Source organism: Xyrauchen texanus, chromosome 46 (assembly GCF_025860055.1).
Source record: "Xyrauchen texanus isolate HMW12.3.18 chromosome 46, RBS_HiC_50CHRs, whole genome shotgun sequence".
Taxonomy (NCBI): Eukaryota; Metazoa; Chordata; class Actinopteri; order Cypriniformes; family Catostomidae; genus Xyrauchen; species Xyrauchen texanus.
Window position 1 is genome coordinate 11402837 of NC_068321.1, and position 19825 is coordinate 11422661.

At 36.9% G+C, this 19825-nt stretch overlaps 1 protein-coding gene across 1 annotated transcript; it reads right to left on the bottom strand.

The window, feature by feature from the left end:
* Nucleotides 1–2947: 2947 nt before the first annotated feature.
* LOC127638555 (F-box and leucine-rich protein 22-like) lies at nt 2948–13333 on the bottom strand. Its single transcript, XM_052120131.1, has 2 exons — nt 12877–13333; nt 2948–4424 (listed from the first exon to the last, which is right to left on the bottom strand). The coding sequence occupies exons 1-2, from the start codon at nt 13209–13211 to the stop codon at nt 4076–4078; spliced, it is 684 nt and encodes a 227-aa protein (XP_051976091.1). The 5' UTR covers nt 13212–13333; the 3' UTR covers nt 2948–4075.
* Nucleotides 13334–19825: the final 6492 nt, after the last annotated feature.

The following is a 19825-nucleotide window of genomic DNA, read 5'->3' on the forward strand; positions in this document are numbered from 1 at the left end:
ACAATAAACCGGCCTTGTTGTCTTCTTACAATATTCTGATGACAACCTTAGACAGACATTTGTAAGAAGGTCACAAGAAACAGAAACTTATTGAAACGGCAAAGTCTTGGTCTGACAACTTTCTTCAGACATTCGTAAGAAGGTCATAAGAGTCAGCAATGAATTGCTACAACAACGTTTTGGTCTTGCAATCTTCTGACAAATGCCTGACGAAGTTCAAAGTCAGGCATTGGATTGCAAGGTTGAATGAGACAACATATTGATGCAGCAACTGTTTAGTCTTATGAACATCCTCTAGCTTTTGAAAATGTTTGTGAGAAATTGCAACATATTGAGACAACAACATTTTGATCTTTCAACCATCATGTTGCATTTGTAAGAAGGTTGTAAGTGCAATGCATTGAAACTTTGAAGTCATTGAAGTCTTCTTCAAGGGGTCATATAATGCCATTTTTGTACAAGTTAATATGAATCTTTAGGGTCTAAATGAAAACTTTGTAATATACTTTTATTAAAAATTCTCATTAGTATTTTAAGAAAACACTAATTTTACCTGCTCAAAACAGCTCTATTTTCAGCACGCCGTTTCAGTGCTTATGACTTTAAATGATAATGAGCTTTGGTCACCCCGCCCCTTCTTAGCAAAACCAGCTTTATACTGACCCTCATTTATAAAGCAGTCTGGTGAAAAATAATTCGCGCAAACATGAAGGCATTGACGTTGCTCGTGGGGAATATTCCCATCGTAAACAAAACTCAGCCACTGCGTCTTCAGCGGTTCAGATTTAGGAACATCAAAATGACTGCTGTGTTCGTTATTACACCGAAGAACAGAACACCACAATCGCTTAGGCGCCATTCTGCTCCAGTGTTTCAACAATGATGACGGACTATAATTGACAGCTCGCTCACGAGCGAGGGCGGGTCTGTGTTGAAACACTGCTGTCAATCAACAATCCTGGGAGGGGCGTCCGACCGTGTGATGTCACACGGTCGAACGGCTCGATTTGAGGCAGGGGAAAATATATAAGGAGATTAAAACAAAAGCACTGGATGGATTTTTATCATAATAGGATGGTTGTGTACAGGCACAGCCAACACACATTTCAGTACAATCAACTTGAAAAAGTGCATGTACCATTATATGACCCCTTTAAAATAGTCTGAAAACAACCATTTATAAAAAGTTCACAAGAAACATAAGCATACTGAAACAGCAAAGTTTTGGTCTTACAACTTTCTTCAGGCATTCGTGAGGTCACAAGAAACAGAAAAGTATGGAAACAGCAACGTTTTAGTCTTGTAGTCTTCTGACTATTGCCTGACGAAGTTCGTAGTCAGGCATTGGATAGCAAGCTTGAAGCAGACAACGTATTGATGCAGCAATGGTTTAGTCTTACGATCATCGTCAAGCATTTGTAAGAAGGTTGTGAGAGGCAGCGACGTATTGCAGCAGCAATGTTTTGGCCTTGCAAACTTCTGAAGAATGCCTGACAAAGTTCGGAATGCCTGACAAAGTTCGTAGTCAGGCATTCAATTGCAAGGTTAAAGGAGACAACAACGTATTGAGTTAGCAACAGTTTATTCTTATGAGCATCTTCTAGCATTTGTAAGATGGTCATAAGAAATATCAATGTATTGAGACAGCAATGTGTTGAGCTTATGACCATCCTAAAGCATTTGTAAGAAGTCCATAAGAGCCAGAACTTAGTGAAACAGTACATGATATGTACAAGGTACTGTAAGACAATGTCACCATAAATAATGCTAATGCCATGGTTATTTTTGTTTGTGCCAACTTAACGGTCCACCCTAAGAGACCAGTGGCCCACCTTAGATCCTGTAACTCTACAAGGCAAGAACATCTCTTTTTGTATAGTGAAAACTCAGGCAAGGCAATGAGTTTGAATTCCACCACTCTGGGGGTACATGACATGACAGCATGTGTAAAGTCCCTTGGAAGCATGCCAAATAAGAATTTTAGTGCAAAAAATCTCAATTACGGTGGGAAATAGCTCGGTCACGTGGAGAGTAGATGCACTGGCCAACCTACTTCTATACTCCTCAAGTGCTTACATAATACAGTATGTTTCTAATCACAGTGCTGGCAGACAGCCAACATGGCCTCAAATAGCTCCGCGCTGGCTTTAGGTCATAACTCTCCATCAAGACAGACGAGATAGCAACAGCTCTTCTCTGGGCGTCCTCCAAAAGAGGTGATATTAAGTCTACTAATTCATATTCAAACATCTGCCCTGAGGCTTCAAACAACGTTATGTTGAACTAATATTTCCGGTCTTGAATGCTGATTGGTCAATACAGTGGTGCTAAAATAAGGCATTAAAGCTCATTGCTTTTATAAAATGTTGGCCAAAGCAGTTTGATAAATTACACTGAGGTTCAATAAATAGTTACTTTTGATTTATTCGTCCCAATACTGTACATTAGGATTATACTGTATATATATATATATATATATATATATATATATATATATATATATATATACACACACAGTTTATATATTGACCCACATATGTAGGGTTACTCTCTTTCAATATATAAAATGACAAATGAAAAAAAAAACAATTAGTTCACATTATCAAAGACAAATATAGCCACATCAGCTCATATTATAATGTGTATGTGGCAGCGGGGGCGTGGTCAAGCGCCCGTCCGGGAGAGAGAAGCGGTAAGGGCGCTCACACCTGGGCCAAATTATGACTAACACCTGTCTCTAATTTCAGTAGAGTGAGGAGAGCGGTTAAAAGGCCAACAGCCGGAGAGCAGAGGGAGAGGGGAACAGAGCAAGCCAACTGAGTGCGCTTGTGTGTGTGTGTGTGTGTGTATATATAAAGTGGTTGTCAGACAGACGAATAAAAATCCCTTACCTTACGTTGTATCCTCCGTTTCTTGTCCTCCTTCCTGTGAGGGTGTCACAGTGTATTTTAGCGCAACTGGTCTGCTTTATTGACCAATCAGCATCTGAGACTAAAACTATACATTTTATATAAAAAAGATCAAGATAATAATGAATTAATAAATGCCAAACAACATGCTTAACAATCTCCTTTTGCTGTTACTATTTTCAAAATATGGCATGACATCTTGTACCATATTGCTTAAATTTGGTCATCAAGGGATGCTGTAAACTTGTAATGGGCCAAGTATTCTTTTTGCATCACTGGAAAGATTTCCAATACTCACAATGTGAATAACCAAATCAACTTTGAGCAGTTCCAGAGCTAACATTAGATTATGCAACCAAAACAAGCTGTGGTTTTAATAAATACACAGGGTCCACAAATGTTTTATTATCAAATTTGGTTGGAATTGATTGATTGGGCCATTGCCCTGCATGTTAAATACTTCATTAGTCTTTGTACTGTTTACATAACCAAAGAGTCATCACTGGAGTCAAACAAACTAACAAACAAACAAACTCATGACAGTGAAGGAACAAAAAAAAGAGTAATGGTGATTCGTTAAGGAATCATTTACAGGTGTAAATTTACTGCTTAAACAAAAGATTCAAAATTTGGAAGACTGAATATGAACATGGAACAATGACTTTAGAATGAAAACTTTTGAGATTATGGTATTCCAAATAATTCTATATTTAAAGGTGATGTGGGTGTTTTCAAAGTAAAAATACTTTCTCCTATCCCAGCTTAATATGAAGACAAAATTATAAGTAAGCCATTTGTAGATTGATATCTCTGAAATCTGTAAATACTGTGGCTTGGTGACACTATCAAAACATTGCTTGTTTGTTTGAATTGGCATGTGTTTGGACTATTTGTTTGTCTGACCAATGACAGATGGGGCAGTTTTCAGTAAACCTGTTTTAAAAACATTCATTATTTTAAGTCCATTTGGTGCAGAAATGGCACACTTTACCTTTAAGGATCACTACTCCTTAAAGTGTTTTAAGCATGGAAACATTACAAATTATAAAATAAGAAATTACAGTATAAAAGAAACCCACAAGTGTAATATAATAAAAACAACAAAAAAAAGGTATTTTTTTAGGTTTTAGGTTTTTAGGTCTGTGTAAACTTCTTTCCTTAGGATCTCAGGAGAAGATCAAAAACTTCTGCAGAGTTCTCCTGGTCTGCATCTTCTCCTCAGGTTTGCTGTCTGGAATCATATCTGCACTGTGTAGTGCGCTCAGATGCACCTCTGGCCGTTTCTCCCTGACCTTATCAATCCCTGCCTGGGTCATGTTGCGGCAGAAGTCCACCCTCACCTCTGTGAGATTGCAACCATGGTCCACCACTGCCTGCAGGATGGAGTCCGTCACTCGTGCGCAGTTCTCTAGACTGAGGCTGCGTAGTCCCCTGCAGCTCTGTAGCAGGTTAATGATATTGTGGTCTGTAATGTGGCCGTATCCAGACAGAGTGAGGGTAAGTAAATTTGGACACCTAAAGTTAAAAGAAGCACAATTATTAGATGTTAATAAACAAGTATAATTCATGAGAGGTGCAACATGCACTACATATTTGTTTCAGCCTGATCTTATGAAAATAACGTGACAGTAGCAACATTTTTGCATAATGATATTACGTGTTCACTTACATGTATCGCGGAAGTTCTGAGTTAATGCATTTGTACTGTGTGGCGCTAACATTTTCTCCCAAACAGATGAGGTTTTTAAGGCTATCTATCTATCTATCTATCTATCTATCTATCTATCTATCTATCTATCTATCTATCTATCTATCTATCTATCTATCTATCTATCTATCTATCTATCTATCTATCCATCTATCTATCTATCTATCTATCTATCTATCTATCTATCTATCTGTCTGTCTATCTGTCTCTCTGTCTGTCTGTCCGTCCGTCCGTCCGTCCGTCCGTCCGTCCGTCCGTCCGTCCATCTAAAGTATCTATCTATCTATCTATCTATCTATCTATCTATCTATCTATCTATCTATCTATCTATCTATCTATCTATCTATCTATCTATCTATCTATCTATCTATCTATCTATCTATCTGTCTGTCTGTCCGTCTGTCTGTCTTGCACAATTAATCAAAATAAGATAGAAAATTGTGATTTTGAAACTGCAAAGGGCTGCGATTTAAGTAAATAAATAAATACTCTGCATGTGCTGCTCGCTTCAAAGTTTATGTGCACTCCTCTGTCCAGTTTTTATTGTGTTAGTGCATTATTACAGTGTTTTCAGAGTGGTTCTGTGCTCCACAACTTTATCTTGTGCTCAGAGTAACAGATGTGCTCCGAGTTTGGTTCCATTTGCTTATGTGCGCAGAGCTCATTATATTTAAAGTGCTCCAGACTCCCTTTAATTTCAATTGAGCTTATTTCCAAATATGTTTGGCTGCTACAAGCTAATATAAAAATTAAATATCCCATGGTATTTTTGGAAAGAGGAGGAGAACATTTTAAAATGAGTAGCACATCATACAGATGTCGTGAACTCTGCTACAACCAGAAACAGAGTTTTTTCTCTTTGTTTCACTGTTTCATTTATATGTTTGTTTATTTTTGTCTGTTGTGAAAAAGGTCTGAGTTAGGTTCATTTTAAGAGAGCATGGGCAAAACATTATCTAATTTTGGTCAAAAGGTAATACTCAAAATATTATTTTTGGATTTACACATTTCAATTTCATAGCAAAATTCTTTAATGTTGAATTGCATAATCTTGAATAAAATAAAATGTAAAACTAAATATTAAAAATGTTATAAATAACATTTTGTTAAATTACATAAATCAATTTACAGTGCATTCAGAAAGTATTCAGACAGATTAATTTTTTAACGTTTGGTTATGTTGCAGCCTTATCCTTTTCCTAACTTTAAGGGCGGCTGTAGCTCAGGTGGAAGGGCAGGTTGGCTGATAATTGCAGGGTTGGCGGTTCGATTCCCGGCCAACATGACTCCATATGCAGAAGTGCCTTGGGCAAGACACTGAACCCCAAGTTGCTCTTAATGGCAGGCTAGCGCCTTGCATGGCAGCTCTGCCACGATTGGTGTGTGATTATTAAGTGCAGACAATTTACTTGTGCTAAAATGCTTTAAATTATTGTATTTTAATTTTCACATCAATCTACACTCCATACTTCATTATGACAAAGCAAAAACCAGATTTTTGATAACTCTACAGAAAATCTGCAGAGAAGGATGGCAGAAAATCCCCTAATCCAGGTGTGCAAAGCATCATACTCAAAAAGACTTGAGGCTGTAGTCGCTGCCAGTTAAGGGCCTGAATTCTTATGTCAATCTCAGTTGATTTCTTTTTAATTAATTTGCAAAGTTATCCAAAATCTGGTTTTGCTTTGACATAATGGGGTATGAAGTGTAGATTGATGTGAAGAAAAAAAAATATTGAAAGCATTTTAGCATAAGGCTGCAACATAACAAAATGTGAAAAAAATAATTAATCAGTCTGAATAATTTCTGAATGCTAAGTGAAATTTGTTTCACTTAAATTTGAAATGCATAAATCTTAAAAATAGGCTACAACATTTTTTGACTAGTTTTTTATTATATCGCAGTTCAAATCACAATATATTTTACTTGAAGTTGTTCATCATGTGGTTATCATTCAGAGCTCGTCTTCATACTATTGTGTTTGGTGGTTGTCACTATTATTGAGGTTTGTGCGATGTTGTCGCTGTGCATCTACATGGATGATCTAGTAAACATTGTTGTGATTAGACACTGAGAAATAGGACATGAATTGCATGTGTTATCATTGCAAAACATTCATTCAGAGATTACTTTGTTTACAATTTGTGTAAAACACACTTATTTGTGCTGTTCACTGCATTATGAATGTTTTGTATTACTCAAAGGAAGGTTCAAGTGACAGACATTGTATAATAAACATTTCTGATCCAAGCCAATGCTGTTAATAGACAGAAAATTACATGTATTCGAAAAATAGAATGGGGAGATCGGGGCTAGTCGACTCACGGGGAAGTTGTCAAAAGGGCTATATCTTAGTAACGATGAGGGTTTGAGTCCAATTACAAAGATGTGTGTGTTTTTTTAGCAATGGCTTTGTTTGATGGTTTCAAACACCTAGAATCAAAAACCCTCTTAAATTAGAATAAGTTTTGCAAATTCAATCCTTCAAACTAAAATTGTAAGATATTTTTGCTGTAGCTGTTGTGTGAACAAGAGAACACAATAAAACCACACTGATATACATTCAGAAAAGGGTCAGCTATATAATGAAGGTAGATTTAACCAAAAGAAAGAACTGTGTTCTCAGGACAAAAGTATAATTCAAACGCATCAGGTCGGGGCAAATTTTCACTTGGGTTTTAAATGTTATAAAATTTTAAAATTACAATTATGCTGGCCAAAACAATAGTTTAATATTTTTGTACAATATTTTGTACTTTTTTTATGTATGTGTGCCTATGCAGAAATTAAATTCTTACCCTGAACAATGAACTTACCTTAATAAATATGCACACATGAGTAAAAAGAGTGACAACTAGCCCCAGTCTCCCCTACTGAAATAGGATACCGGTGACAACACAGGCTATTTATGTAATTATAATCCTAAGTGTCCCCCCAGGCATTTGGCATACAACATTAGACTAAGCATAGCATGACAAAAACATTTGCTGTATCAGCTGTTTTTGCCTATACTAACACAGCTGGTGCTCTTGCTAAACAGCACTGGCTGAAAGCTGAGCCATTTACTATTCCACTACTACATGAACTTTGTGTACCGGCTACTGGCGAGTCGACCTTCCGTGCCACGCAGGGTGCGCTGCAGCCTGCTGGTGGACTCGTACAGGGTCACAAACACTCACACACACACACACACAGCTTTGAGATGTCATTCAAGTTTACTGATTCAGATTATATAAAGACTTACATAATCTTACCACTTAACCACATGTGAGACCGGCACATTCCAGCTGCCTGTAAGTGTTATGGTTACTGTCCCAATAACCCTGGCCATGGTGCGGATCTTACAGGACACGTGCCTCTGCTTTTATTATCCCAGACAGCCACTGATGACACAGAGTAGACAGTCTGATAAAGGGATCAACAGGAGAGGAAGGATGAGTGCGATTCAGGGATTGGTTGGCTTTGATAGTTTCTGCTGGAGCTCATTTCAGCCATTGTTTTTTAGTGGGAGGAGCTTTTGTGTAAGTAAACACAGTTGATATATGTGCCGCATCACCCCGGTTACATAAGCACACCCTCCTCTCATAGCTCCGCCCTCCCCTCGTGCAGATGTTTTTTATGCAGACTTATACAAGCAATTTTTTTTTTGTAATGAAATGCTAACAAAGATTTAAGTAAGTCTTATTTTACTTGGCTTCTGAGAATGTGGCTGGGTGTGGGGACGCAAACCCAACTAATATTTTCCATAGGGCAAAATCACAAAGGTTTCTCTGCATTGGTGTGGCTTCTGTAAACATCCCACACATGGCTAATGTACAAATGCCAACTTACTGTTACTTAATTTTAAAGTAGCTGCTAGTAATTGCCAGGAATTCAGTTCAATGCCTTTCCTTTGAGATCATAGATTTGTCACATTGATGAATAGTCTTTCTATGGGTATTTGACGAAATACTTTTAGGAAGTTTGCACGGCCTGCGATGTGACATGCTTTACTCAATCTAGAACTATTTTAAACTGCATTTTGCTAATTTCATCATTATTAGGCATGCAGATTATTTGATGTTGTATAAGGATTGGGCATAATGGCTACAAAAATGTGCCTTTTCAGCCTATTGATGACATTCAATATACACTCATCGACCACTTTATTAGGAACACCTACATATTCAGGGACACCTTTTATTTATTGTATTTATTTACTAGGAACAGCTACCAGTGACAGGATTAAAGATGTACACTTTCCCTTATACAGTGCATTTAGACCTAAAATCTTGATGTTGATCAAATTAGTCCATGAACACACTACACATAGACAATTTCAAATGACTAATGTCACACTGGGCACGTTTTCAAGGGTGTGTCTGGGACTGAACACTGGGTCTAGAGATTTATTTTCCCTGAAGCAGCTCTAATGACCACTCTATGCCAGGGACGTCAACAGAAAAGGTCTGGCACAGCAGATAACTGTGGTCAGATGTAGTTGCACTCTTTATTTTTTCTTTCCTTTTTTTTAATCGTCTATTTTGAGATGGAAATATTCAGCATGGACAATATCCGTAACAAACTCTTAGGTCATTCGTTTCTTTGTTATGAAGCCAAAGGAGATGAAACGAGTGAAGTTGTTATGAGTGTGATGTTTCAGGATATTGTGCTCACCAGCATTTCTGAACTGGAACCTCCAGAAAGAACGTTTTATTTGAAAAGATTAAACTAGATCCCTAGAACTTAAAGACACCATCTGAGACTCTCTTCCCCAGGCACATAGTGTTTTATAAATTTTCCTTTGCAGTTGAAATGCATCGCCACAATGGCGTCAGTGAGTGTATTTTTATAGGCGAGTGAGCGAGACACACGTGTGCACACAGTGCACAGTGACTGCCACGCACATGTGCATTCCACCCTCATCAACAAAGAACTGATTGTAGGCTCCACCTGCTACTGCAAATCAAGGGAGGAACTTCAACTATAGGATCTTTTTTCAAATTTCTTTCTGCCTCTTTCTTATTTAATCTTGTATCGCTCCAATTTTCTTTCGTCAAGAAGCACTGGTCTCCACATTTGTCCTTCACTCTTACAGCTAAAGGATTCATGTAGAACCACAAAGAGCTTTATCGAAAGATGCCATTGGAGAACATTTTTAAGTTCAACAAAGAACTTATTCTCTAGTTATTTTCTACTGGTGCTTTAAAGAACCCAATAATTAATACACTGATCTGCAGAACCTGCAATGCAATACCAAGTACTTTATTTAAAACTGTACACCCATTTCCTCTTATGTTGCTTCAATTTTCTGTGGTCTAGAAGTCTTGATCTCCAAAGGTGCCATTCACTCATAGAAATTAAGGTTTCTATAAGAACCAAAAAGGGTTTAAGTGCCTAATACATTAGAAATGTATTTAGTTCCAGAACAAATTGGGGGAAACCATCTGTGTACTGTTGTTTAAAAGAATGCAAAAACAAAAAGATGATCTGAAGAACATTTTAAGTAATATCAATAACTTTTTTAACCTCCAAAACCCCTCTTGAGAGCCCTCAAGAACCATTTTTACTGTATAGATTTCACAAATTGTCTATATGGCAACCTGATGTCATAGAATCACATTACTATGCCTAAAAATGATTTTTCCAGGCGCTAATTTAATTTAAACTTTTAATGTTTTAAACTACAGTGTTTTAATTTTTAAGTGAATTAACCCTACAAATTGTTAACTTCTCTACATAAGTCTCTTAACAAGTCTCTACATATTAAGCTTGAAAAAATTTACACAATTGCACCTAGATGGTTTTCTAAAGAATTAAGAATTGTAGAATAAAAGGTTCCTCATAATAAGGTTGTCAAATTAAAAATAACAGGGATGTCTGAAGTGAAAACAACTACACAACCGATTTTCGTCATGTTTTGGCTGTTAAAATAGCCAAATCCATCGGATATTTCTCCCTGTTGTTCTCATAGGAATAAATGAGTAACTATGGTAACAGGGAAATGATATACACAAGAGTTCAGCAAGGTGTATTGTGATTGGTGGATTAAAAGCTCAATGTGATTGGCTAAAGAGGACTTCCTACATTTTTTTGTTTTTTGCAAATTTGGGAATCGAATCCTGTCAGGAAAATCCACACACAATCCAAAGTGATCCACACACATGACGATTTGCAAATGCAGATTTAACGAGCCATAATTAATGTAAAAACATTCACAAATATTTTGATGAAAATTAATTCAAGAACTTGATAAATACGTATTTGTAAAATTGATTTGAATTGATTTAAGTGAGAAGTATTTGTTTGGGCAATTGGGGAAATATTTGTGCCCATATATTCTTTTTTAGATCAAACTTGTTCCATTCTAAGGTGCTACAAAGAAACTTTTGTAAGAGTATCCTGCCAAATCAAACAGATTTTTCTTTCGTAAGTGAGTTTAAAGTGCAAAACAGCAGCGGGAGAAACCACAGAGCTCCATCATGTCTCCCTTTATTATTTGGCTGCCTTGGAGAAGCTTTGCAGATCTGCCCTAAAAACTCCACAGGGTATTTCAACTCTACACTGCATGCTACTCTGCAGACCTCATGTCACTCAAAACTTGAAGAGGATGACATTCCCAGCTTCCACACACATAGAACGCAAGCCGCATCTATCAATGAAAACTCAAATGACTTCCTTCCTTGGAGCAAAAATGTGTTTCTAATGAAATTTTAAGGGATGAAGGTTTAAGCAGATTTGCATTAGTCAGAGCTGGAGGAGTTGAATGACTAGATGAGAACGGCTCACACTGAAGTAATTTCAAGCTTCCTCTTATTGACGTCTGTGGCTCAAAAAATATCTTGGATACACGCATGGCTTGCTCGTCCTAATGCATGCATGTTCATCCGAGGCATAGATGTTTCTGATTGTCAAATGTTCTGTCCTAATGTATTTCTTCTCAACCCACAACCGAAGCTGTGAAATGAGTTGTTTGCTGTGTCACTTCTAAGACACCTATGCAACGAGTGTGTGAGTGGCAGGGGTATAATCATTCTTCAGATGCTCGTGGCAAAGCATACATGCAGGAGGTTTGGGTGGAGGAGTATGTGACCAAAATCTCTCATGAAAAGGGTTTTTAAATGGCTCATTGTATGTATCACGACAGTTTCCAGGCAAAATAAACAATAGAGGTGCTAAAACAACAATTACTTTTATTCCCTTTCATACAAATCACAAGTGACGGCAGTTCATAAACACTTACTTTTCAACTTGTTCCCGACACAATACTATCTTTTGACATTAAAACACTTTTACTATAGCGCATGACTTGTAAGGCTACACATTTTAGCGTTTGCATTAGATAACAAACTACATTTACAAGCGTTTTCAAATATGATTGAATTGCACAGTAGGTGAACTGATAAAGCGTTGCATTTTCGATGCAAACGACCAGGATGAAAATCCCGAAGAGCACGGAGGGAAAGTGTCATAGATGCACCAAAAAATTACGCGGTTGCTTCGGCAATTGCGTTTTTCATCTCACAGATGGCTTTTTGACACCATCGGTTAGTTTAGGTTTAAGGTTTAGGGTAGGGAGGTCGGTTTTGTTGATTTAGATCTCAGAGCATTAACCTTAAAAACATAATCTGGTTAGAAGCTTATTGGATGGGTTCCCTCAGTCCCGCTTTCACAACTGTCACGTTTGTTTATGCCATTTTTCTGCAATATGACAATGAGACATTAATATTACATGTTCTTAGGAGTGCCAAACCTACATATTAGGTTACATAATACCTATTATTATTTCTGGATTGTGCATTTGAGTTTTTCAAAGTGTCACTAATGAATTAAATGAACTATCGGTTTTTCATATTGCATTATCGTGCTTATTACCAATATGCAGATTGTTTCTTTTGGTCAGTTTAATTGGCCCGTAAATATCGGCAGCCGATCCATCCCTAGATTTTTGGAACTTGACAGCCCCTAGTCACTGCTGCTTTTAATGTATGGAAAAGAGCAGCATGAACATTCTTCAAAATGCTTCTTTTTCTGTTGCACTGAGGAACGAATGTCATACGGGAACAACAAAAGAGTGTGTAAGTGATGACAGAAGTGTAAGTGATGACAGAATTTACATTTTTGGCTGAACTATTCCTATAATAACAAAAGTATATGTGGGTTTCATTAACGTAACTTGATCTGTTATTTTGACATAAAATTCATCAGGGGAACACATTTACCTGTTCAAGATCAAACCAGTGACATGATGTTGAAGCCTAGACAAATAGAAACACTCACATGTGGCACACACTCTCCAGGAAGTCACTGACAATTCTCTTGTGCTTGCTGCATAGCTCCCTCTGGAACGTGGTCTTCATCCAGTTCTCAGTGTTGCACACTTTGACCCAACTGGAGTGCCAACATATGGCCAGGTACCTCAGCGAAGGGCCCAAAACAAAGTTATCCCTCCTTAGCTCACAAGGAGACCTGAAGTGGAGAAGCATCCACAACTGAGGGTCCAGGAAGACCTGTCTTAACCGTAAGCACGTCAGAGACAGGCTGCGGCGGCTATCCTTATCCAGGTAAGCAAAAAGATGTAATAAACACTCCCAATCAAGTTCTGTGAGATGCATAGCAAGCAGAAAAATGAGACGTTATTAGATGGCTAAGTCTACCCAAGGCTGAGTCTGGCCTTCTAACAACCACAAAGCAAAAGTGAGACAGCGGCATGTCTTGCATGGTGTGGATACGTGTTTCTCCCCCACTCTGCAGGCTCTCAGAGGCCTTGCACATATAAGGTCATTTGGGAGGACGACTGCAGGCACAGTCAAAAATGGGAATGTGTGAGGCACATGAACTCTCGTGGTACATCTGTCTTCGACGCCTGGACAGAAGGTAATGCGAGGGACATTTAGAGTGCAGCACCTTCTGTTTATCGCTCACAAGAGGCTTTACGCAGGCCAAGTCACACATAGTTGGGGGGGGTGTCAGGAAGACTCTCTCTGTGGCCAAAGTATACTTTGGTTTTCTGCGTGTGCATAACGCAAATTATGTCAGCAGCACAGTACACGTGCACAATACTGTCCACATGCAACCAAGTTTTGCTAGACAAGTGGAAAGTCCTCATCAGTACATGTCATTGCCGCATTTGGCATTAACTGTACTGAAGAGTTTCACAAAGCAGTCCTATTGCACACACATTGAACGCATACATATGGCATCATGGTCAAAAGAGTGTACTTTGAATGTCACGGCATGTGCAAAAGCGTACACAGAAGTTGGCTTTATAGCTATTTCCTTCAATATATATAGTACCAGTCAAAAGTTTGAACGCACCTGACTGGATGTATATTTCCCTTGATTTGATTAAGTAACTGAGTTTCCATTAATTCATATAACAAGCACTAAAACGGTACTGTCACTTTAAGAATAGCAGAAATTTAAAGAACGTCTCACAGAAGTATTTCGGTTCAGCCCACATGAATGAGAGAGCAGTAACATGTTTTCTAGTTCTATCAAGGCCAATATTGCTGATATAAATACCAATACTGATAGCTCTATTAAAGGGATCGTTCACCCAAAAATGAAAATTCTGTCATAATTTACTCACCCTCATGCATCACAGATATGTTTGATTTTCTTTCTTCTGCTGAACACAAACAAAGATTTTTAGATGAATATCTCAGCTCTGTAGGTCCATACACTGCAAGTCAATGGTGACCAGAACTTTTAACTCAAAAAAACAAATAAAGGCAGCATAAAATGAATCCATATGACTTCAGTGGAAATCCATGTCTTCAGAAGAGATATGATAGGTGTGGGTGAGAAACAGATCAATATTTAAGTCATTTTTTACTATAAATCTCCACTTTAATTTTCTCTTTCACATTCTTCGTTTGTTTTTGGCAATTCACATTATTTTTGCATATCACCACCTACTAGACAGGAGGAGAATTTATTGTAAAAAATGACTTTTTTCTGTTTCTCACCCACACCTATTATATCGTTTCAGAAGAAGTTATGTGGATTATTTCTGTGCTGCCTTTATGTGCTATTTAGACTATCAAAGTGCTGGTCACCATTCACTTGCACTGTATGGACCTAAAGTGCTGAAATATTCTTCTTTTTTTATTTTGTATGTGTGTGTGTTTGTGTTCAGCAGGAGATAGAAAGTCATACACATCTGGGATGGCATGAAGGTGAGGAAGTTTTGATAGAATTTTTATTTTTGGGTGAACTGTCCCTTTAAATAGATTTTTTTTTTCTCATGAGGATAAAATGGGTCATTTTAGCCATTTAACATTATATTAAAAAGCGATCATTTTTATTTAATATGAAAGCCGAAAATGTACTTTATCAGACAATTGTGTTTTGCATTAACACAGACACAAACTTTTAACAGATTTTAATTTCAATATAATTTCAAGACTGATTTCTGCATGTTAAAATCAGCAGAAGGAGAAATAGATCCAATCATAAGAAATTATTTGCTTGTATACTTATGAAATGCAATAATTTTCTTGGTAAATAAATAGTAAAATCACTAGTTTATTAAAAACATTTTCCATTGATATTTTTGTGTCAGTATCGATCCCCTTGATACCATATCAGTATTGGAAGTATCGATACATTTGGATTAGTACACCCATCCTTAATTATTAGATTTAAATCAAATAAGTTGGACTGGAGAGTGACGGAAAAGCAGCCCACAAGTGTGCAGCATACACGGCAACTTCTACAATACTATTTAAAGGAATATTCCGGGTTCAACACAAGTTAAGTTCAATCGACAGTATTTGTGACAACATGTTGATTGCCACAAAAATTTACTTCAGCTCATCCTTCCTTTCCTTTAAAATAAGCAAAAGTCAATGTTACAGTGAGGCGCTTACAATGGCGGTGAATGGGGCCTATTTTTGGAGTGTTTAAAGACAGAACTGTGTAGCTTATAATGTTATAAAAGCACTTCTATTAAAACTTTTGTATTATTTAAGCTGTCAAGTTAAATTGTCATTTTTGCAGTCGTTTTAGGGTTTGTTGTCAAGGCAAGAACATTTCAGCAAGCAATTTTATGACACTAAAATCACGTTAACATGCATATTGTTTATGTTTTGTGGCTATACTTTTGAAACAGTGAATATTTTTACATTTATGGATTGGCCCCATTCACTTCCATTGTAAGTGCCTCACTGTAACCCAGATTTTTGCTTTTGTTTTTTAAGAAATGGAGGGCAAGTCAAAATAACTTTTTGTGGTAAACAACATTATGCCACACATGCTGTTGACTAAGCTTAAGTTGTACTGAACCTGGAATAATCCTTTAAAATTCATCCTATGTGGCTCCTCATGAAGTTGGCAAAGTAAGAAGCTAAAATATAAGGTAGTTTTGATTTGTTTGACATTTTAGTCACTATATAACTCCCATACAGCCATTTATATAATTTCCTAGTTTTGCTGCCTTTACTCTCATAATGGGAGCATAAATATTGGTTGGACCGAACAAATTCTCTACGGGTAAAACTTGGCTAACTCTAGTGGAGGAGGAAGGCATTCGTTTTTGGTAGCATCTCAAACTGAACTGAAAGTACACAGCGACTTGTGGTTGTGCATGATTTCTGCTTTCTGAACACAGTGAACAGCAAAAATGAGCAGTAACTACCACAATTTCTGCCAGCTTGCTTTCTGGAATTATTGTATACACTCGATATGGCACCAGATATAGGTGCACTGGCATGGCCTTATCCCAGGTTTAGTGTGATTACAGCCACGTGAGTCACACTCAATGAGTCATGATGAGCTGTGCCAACTGACGCAGTGACACCTGATAACAGAGCAACGTGAGTTGATCGGCAGCTGTGACCTAACCTCCAGGAGAGAGAAAGACTCTTTATTTTTGTCCTCCCTTAAGAGGACGGTGTTACAACTTCAGACAGACACCTGTGAGAGAAAGCGGGCAGACCGTGAGCAGCTGTTCCTCCCCGCGACACAGGAGGGCCTGTACTTCTTGCCTGTTAGGAACACTACCTCACTAGCACGCGGCGTGCGGGGAGCCCCAGTGTTTGTTCTGTCCCCAGGTGCTCGTGTGTGTGTGTGTGTGTGGGCGGCAGCAATTGATAGAAGGAGTGAGGAGGAAGTCAAAGAAAAGCTCACAAAGAGATTGAAGCACTCCCTCTTATTGTTTTAAAGTGCTTTACGTCATTAGATCTATTCAGCGTTTACATTTCACAGTGAGTGACATTGAAATTATGCTTTTGAAGATAAGAACAAGACAGAGAACACATGTAGCCTACATGCAACTATTTCAGTATTCGGCTTGAAATAAAAAGTTACTCCTCCTGGAGCACAACAACAGTTTTTTACCCTCAGGCCATTTTGCACACGAACATTAAAACTGCCTCAGGACTCCTCATAGTGCAATAATGTAAATACATATCTTGCTACAGTACATGGGGTTGGGGAGTAATGGAATACATGTAACGGGATTACGTATTTAAAATACAAAATATAAGTTACTGTATTCCACTACAGTTACAATTTAAATCATTGCTAATTAGAATACAGTTACATTCAAAAAGTATTCTGATTACTGAAGAGATTACTTTGCATTTTATTGTCATTTGTTTCATTTAATATTTAGTCCTTTCAGATGGAAAACATTTATACATATAAATTATGTGATCTAAAGTGCATTTGAACAGTGGTGAAACACTTTCTTATGATGTGTTACATTCATACGAGCAGACAGAGAAGTAAGTTTGAAGTAAGTTTGGAGCAGAAGAAATAGAAATAAACCATGTGTAAATTGTTAGCTTTACGCTAAGCTAAAATGCTATTACTAGCCATTTTACATTCACATGTTTCCAGACACGATCATATTATTTTATCAAGACAATTCACGTTGGATCATAATTTCTTTTTTTCTTGTAAGATCTTTGATATTAGGGCAAAAATCATATTCTTGATAATAATTGTTGTGTTGTGTTCCTGTAAAAATATCGAAAAATCCTTAAAACAAGATCAGTTTGATTTATCTTGTTTTAGAAACAACACTGCATAAGATATTTAGGTTTTTCAGAGAATGTATTTTTAACATGTGTATGTTGTCTTACTGTACTGGCAGAGATTTTATAGTCAAAACAAGTGAAAAAAATCTACCAGTGCTGAAGAATTAATCCAAAGTATTTTGAATATGTTTCTGAGTAATCTAACTGAATACATTACAAATTACATTTTACAGCATGTATTCTGTAATCTGTAGTGGAATACTCTGCATATACATATGTAAATTCACATATTTAATTCAATAAATGTACATACCCTTACCTTGCACATACATTACCACTGGCACATGTTCATACACTATTCTGTTAAATGTTCTATTATTTGTATGTCTATTTATACTCACCTTGTTTTATATTCTGTGTCTCACTGTAATGTTTTGCGTGCACTTGTTTCTCCTATCACCAAAAATGTCCTTGTATGTGAGAACACTTGGCAATAAAGCTCATTCTGATTATGACAATATACCAAATAAAATGTAGGCTTATTAAACAATATACCCTCTATAAAACCCTTAAATATCCCCTGAAAAGGATATTGTTGGTTTTATCTTTATATATAGTTGTTTCTTACACTTCGGGCACTTTTTGCACTGGGATTTGTAGAAAGTAAAGTCTCGTTAAAAACGAGTTTCTCTAATATGTCTGCTACAAATGTCCAACAGTGTATGTACATGAATCACGGGAGATTTATGTCATTTTTTATATTTTTTTTATCAAAATTCTAAATCTCAAATTTTAGTATTTAGTGGAGTTCTGTGGTGGATATGACGCTGATGGAAAACGTTTTTAAATAAAATGGATACCTCCTTTACATTTGGCAGACGCTTTTATCCAAAGCGATTTACAGTGCACTTATTACAGGGACAATCCCCCCCCCCCGGAACAACCTGGAGTTAAGTGCCTTACTCAAGGGCCCAACAGTGGCATCTTGGTGGTGCTGGGGCTTGAACCCCTGACCTTCTGGTCAGTAACTGCCACCACTGCCCCCAGTGTTTCCTTTGTCAAGCAAACACTTTACCCTAAACACGCAATTAAAATATATTTTCACACTTTTTGCGTAATTTGGTAAAACTGAAAATGACATCCAATCAAAGTACTATTTGCGTACAAGTTATTGTACTCTTTACTTTTGAATTGTCTGATTTCTTCAAAAATCACTTGTTTCATAATTTATCTCAAGCATGCTCTTCAAACTTCAAAGTCAAAATTGTTTGGTGTGGTAGAAATGACCGCACAACTGTGGGACAGTTGTAATTTTTAAACATTTATAAAAATTATTTTCCCACAAATATAGACATGGTTTATGCTGATTTAGCTCTTTATTTAGATTATCAAAGTTTTAAATATGTAATATAATTTGTATTTCTATTCGTGCTCTCAGTCAATTAAAAATTGTATCGCAATTACTCGCAATATACACTTCTTGCCCTCAAAATGCATTTATTTCCATTTTAGGAAACAATATGTATCAATATAATGCTTAATTTAACATTTCCCAAACAAAGCCTTCCACAGTATAAAGATAGAAATGCACCAAATCAAGTAACATTAAATGTTTTCCAAAGTCTCAGTGGGAGTTTGACTAGTTGAAAGAACAAGCCCCCATATAGTTTGGATTTTCATTGCAATGGGCATGTAATCTCCTAAACACTCATCCACAATATTAATCAGCCGGTAGACTGTGACTATCCGCTTTGCTACAGCAATCGTAAAGCCATGATTCACGTCAGTGTCAAGTGCTGCTTTGAACTTCACATGAAAAGCACTTGCAGAGAAAAACATCTCATTCTTTTGTGATAGTTAAGACTTAATGTGCTTCTGTGGTAATTAAATTGTACCATCCTTAGGCTGAATAATACTTGATTTATATCACAAGTCCCATCTATGCTTGTTTTGTACAACAGATAGCATTAAGAGCTCCTTTCCCCATCATATAATGACTACTGGCGGACACATCACAATGGTTCAGCCCTTCCAACAAGTGTTTATACTGTTAAGTTATGTTTTATTAATGGTAAATGCGTTAATCATGATTAAGAAACAATAATGCTTTAAACGTAAACAAATTTATTCTGAATGCAATTACTTTATAAATATTGAAATCTGGGTCTAGGATTAGACCAATCAAATCTATACATACTGTATAAGGCATTTGAGAAGTACCAAAAATAAATGATGAAGGCCTG

What these genes read in the sequence shown, in the direction of transcription:
- LOC127638555 (XM_052120131.1), bottom strand. Translation starts at nt 13,211, where the DNA reads ATGCATCTCACAGAACTTGATTGGGAGTGTTTATTACATCTTTTTGCT. An exon ending in CTGGAGAGTGTGTGCCACAT is followed by an intron (nt 4,425 to 12,876) that starts GTGAGTGTTTCT and finishes TTTTAACTTTAG; the next exon opens with GTGTCCAAATTTACTTACCC.